Genomic DNA, 4,490 nt, shown 5'->3' on the forward strand with positions numbered 1-4,490 from the left:
ACAGAGAAACCCTGTCTCAAAAAAAACCAAAAACCAAAAATAATAAAGAAAAAAAAAAAAAAAAAAAAAAAAAAGTAAAATGACTGGAAGGGGAAAAAAGAAAGAATAAAGCATAAAGAGTCAAGTCAGGGCTTGGAGAGCTGGCTCAGCGGTTAAGAGCACTTGCTGCTCTTCCAGAGGACCTGGGTTTGGTTCCCAGCACCCATGTGACATCTAACAACTACCTTGAACTTCAGTTCCAAGGTATCCAACGTTCTCTTCTGGCCTCCTCAGGCACTGCATGCATCATGCATGCAAGCAAACACATAAGCAGATCTTGTGAGGAAGAAAGAGAAAGAAAATGCCTTTCTTGAAGGGACTAACCCTGCCCTCTGCAGCTGCTTCTACTGCCACTGAAGGTTGGGACAGGCATGCTGAGACAAGCCATTTCTTGCTTCCTTTTCCCTCATCAGAGCTCCTAAGACGTTTCCTTGGAAGGTCAGTTTGGAACCATGTGTCGCTTCAATGATTTGGTGTCAGGCTGGTAGAAGTGGGGGGGGGGGGGAATCCTATGACAAGTGTGGACCTGGAGTTAGGAAGATTTGAACAATGTCATCGGCTAGGTTGGTTCAATGCCCTTCAACAAGTGACTTAACTACTGAATTTTAATTTTCTGTACAGCAAGGACAGTACCCACCTTGAGGTGGCTTGCGGCATGCAAAAGGCAATAAGCTAATGTTAACTTATCCCTACAACTTGAGTCTGATGCTTCTCTTTGCTTCCTTTTCTAACGAAGTTTTGATTTAACCAACATATTATTTTTGATCCAGGAGGGGATACTACAGAGAACATCCTGTATAGTGCCTCCCCGCAGAGGCTGAGCATGAGCACAGTCCTCCACTTCAGTGGTTATGCATTAACTCAGACAGTAAGAGCAAGGATCTTAACATTCAACTGCTTCAGCTGACAGAAATGGAGTTTGCTGGAACCTAGCAACATGATAACTATCCCTAAAGACAGAGTGAATTAGGAACTTCTTATCCAGGCTGGGTTTCTAGCCCAGGGATAAAGCCCAATGTTCAGCATGGATGAGGCCTTGAACTCCATTGCCTGTGCCCACCAATAAAGAAACTTCTTTCCCAGAATCGTTCTCCTTATTCCAATAGAACCCCTAAATTAAGTACTTTCTGTTTGTTTATTTGTTTATGATCGAGTCTCACTCTTGTTTTTTTGAATCATGGTTTTTCAGTGTAGCCCTGGCTGACCTGGAATCTGCCTCTGCCTCCTGAGTGCAGGGGTTGAAGGTGTTCACCACCATGTCCAGCCAGAATCTCACTCTTAACTGAAACGGACCCAGAACTCATTATGTAGTTCACCTGCCTAAGCCTCTGGAGTGGTGGGGTTACGGGTGTGCACCAATATGCTTATCTAGATTAAATACGTGTGTGTGTGTATGGGTGTGCACCAATATGCTTATCTAGATTAAATACGTGTGTGCATGTATGTGTGTGTGTGTGTGTGTATGGGTGTGCACCAATATGCTTATCTAGATTAAATACGTGTGTGTGTGTGTGTGTGTGTGTGTGTGTGTGTGTGTGTGTATGCAGGTGTACACCAATATGCTTATCTAGATTAAATACATGTGAGTGTGGGTGTGGGTGGGTACAGGTGTGCACCAATATGCTTGTCTAGATTAAATACTCGTGTGTGTGTGTGTGTATGCGTGTGTATGCGTGTGTATGTGTGTGTGGGGGGTTACGGGTGTGCACCAATATGCTTATCTAGATTAAATACATGTGTATATATATGTGTGTGCGTGTGCATGTATGTGTGTGTGTGTATGTGTGTGTTTATTTGTGTGGACATGCATGTGGAGACCAGAGGAAAGCCTTGGGTAGCCTTGGGTGGACAGCCACTGTCCACCACGTTTATTTGTATGTGTGTGTGTGTATGTGTGTGTTTATTTGTGTGGACATGCATGTGGAGACCAGAGGAAAGCCTTGGGTAGCCTTGGGTGGACAGCCACTGTCCACCACGTTTATTTGTATGTGTGTGTGTGTATGTGTGTGTGCGCGTGCATGCACGCATGCCACAGCACACATGGAAATCAGAGGGCAACTTTCTGAAGCTGATTTTCTCCTTCCCTCTATGAGTAGATTGTAGGGATAGACCTTAGGTCATTAGGCATGTACATTAGGCAATTTTACCACCATCTCTCTGGCTTTTTTTATTTTTTTTTTATTTTTTATTTTTTATTTTTTGGTTTTTCAAGACAGGGTTTCTCTGTATAGCCCTGGCTGTCCTGGAACTCACTCTGTAGACCAGGCTGGCCTCGAACTCAGAAATCCGCCTTCCTCTGCCTCCCGAGTGCTGGGATTAAAGGTGTGCACCACCACCACCCAGCTTATTTTTTATTTTATTTTTTTTTAATTTTTTATTTATGTTTTTTGGGACAGGGTTTCTCTGTGTAGCCCTGGCTGTCCTGGAACTCACTCTGTAGACCAGGCTGGCCTCGAACTCAGAAATCCGCCTTCCTCTGCCTCCCGAGTGCTGGGATTAAAGGCGTGCGCCACCACGCCCGGCTTATTTTTTATTTTTAATTCAGGGCTAGAGTTTACCAAATAGACAGCCTAGCTGGCCAGTGGTCGCAGGATCTGATTTTGCCTGCCTGGTTCTGGGATTATAAACTGGTGCTGGTATTTTCTTACATGTGGGATCTAGGGATCAAAGTCAGATATATTTACCTGCAAGGCAAGCGCTTCCCACACCTTCACTATAATGTTAGTGTTCGGACAAAGTAATTTCTCATTGTTTTGGGGTCGGAGAGGCTGGAAACCACTTATTTCTCCCAAACTGTGATGAGATGCCTTTGATCATTCTTCTCTCCTTATCCAGAGGGAGGCCCTAACCCTGAGAACAACAGCAGCCTGGCCAACATCTTAGAGGTGTGTCGCAGCAAGAATATGCCCAAGTCAACCATCGAGTCAGCGCTGAAGACAGAGGTATGTCCTCAGCCATCATTCACCACAGCCCCCAGAGGGTATATGTTTGGAAATCCACCACAGACTCCTTACCTTGCCAGGCGGAAGGGTAGGAGCAGGGCTGACAAGTTCAACCCAGAGGCCTTCGGGGATTCTCGATCCCTGCCTTTGGTTAGAGTAGTGGTTCTCAACCTTGCTAATTCTGTGGCCCCTTCATACAGTTCCTCATGTGTTGGGGAACCCCCCAACCATAAACTTATCTCGTTACTACTTTATAACTGTACATTTTTTACTGGTATGAATTGTAATGTAAATACCTGTATTTTCTGATGTTCTTAGGCAACCCCTGTGAAAGGGTCATTTGTCCCCTAAGGGGGTTTAGACCCACAGGTTGAGAACTGGTGGGTTAAAGGACCATGACCAGGAATAGGCTAGGTAGACAGCATGGAGACCTATACAGTGAAGAGCTGCATTAGAGTGGAAAGAACAGGTAAGGCTGGGGAAAGCCCTGGCATTAGGTTGGAGAAGGGATTGTTTTTCTTTTCAAATGTTTATGTCTAAAGAAGGAAAGCCAGTGAAAAGAGAGGCTAAAGGTTAAGGGTAATGATGACCGTGGGAGTGGGAGGTGTTGGCCTCCAACACATCTTCCTCCGGAATAACTAAGAATTTGATGAGTTAAGAGTACCTTTTTGTTGTTTTAATTTGAAATGTATGTGTGTGTGTGTGTGTGTGTGTGTGTGCGTGCGTGTGCATGTGTGTGTGTGTGTGCGCGCGCATGTCCATGTGCATGTGTGTGTATGTGTGTGTGTGTGTGTGTGTGCGCGCATGCGCGCATGTCCATGTGCATGTATGTGTGTGTGTGTGTGTGCGCGCGCGCACGCATGTCCATGTGCATGTGTGTGTATGTGTGTGTGTGTGTGTGTGTGTGTGCGCGCGCGCATGTCCATGTGCATGTGTGTGTATGTGTTTAGCCCAGGCTAGCATGGAACTCCTGATCCTCCTACCTCAGCCTCACAAAGTGCTGAGCCGATAGAGGCATTTCATCGCTCTCCAGAGTCATTGTCATAGAGCTAGCAGTTATTGGGTGTCTGTTCCAGACCAAGTCCTTTAGTAAAAACTCTGCATGCAGGATTTCAGGGACTCCTGCAAGTGACCTAAAGTGGATACTAAGGCACAGAAAGGTTTGGTGACTTGCTTTAGGTCTTGCAGAAAATGTCACACCCCAATCCAAGCAGCCAGACCCCAGAACTCTGCAGGAAACTTGGATTTCATCTGGGAAAATGGATGGGAAGGTCATCAGTTGAAAGGCCCCAGAAGATTCAGGCCAAGGCACTCAGAGGAGTGGCATGGGCAGGGGATGAGGGTTTAGGGAGTCCAGAGGAAATTGGTAACTAGGTGGGGAGTGTTTGAATTTAGCTGCAGAGCTAGGTTCAGAGGCTGCCATGACAAGTCCTACATATGTGATGTTTCTTTTTTCTTTCTTTTTTTTTTTTAAAGATGTATTTATTTATTTATTTTATGTATGTGAGT

General features: G+C 45.3%; 1 protein-coding gene across 1 annotated transcript in view; it reads left to right on the plus strand.

Moving 5' to 3' along the window:
* Window positions 1-4,490, plus strand: part of LOC110332180 (translational activator of cytochrome c oxidase 1) — an 8,889-nt gene that overhangs the window by 1,155 nt on the left and 3,244 nt on the right. Inside the window, exon 2 of the mRNA XM_021213257.2 lies at window positions 2,875-2,981. Within this exon, the coding sequence (XP_021068916.1) occupies window positions 2,875-2,981 (107 nt within the window). The remainder of the gene's footprint in view (window positions 1-2,874; window positions 2,982-4,490) is intronic.

This window comes from Mus pahari, chromosome 14 (assembly GCF_900095145.1).
Source record: "Mus pahari chromosome 14, PAHARI_EIJ_v1.1, whole genome shotgun sequence".
Lineage (NCBI taxonomy): Eukaryota > Metazoa > Chordata > Mammalia > Rodentia > Muridae > Mus > Mus pahari.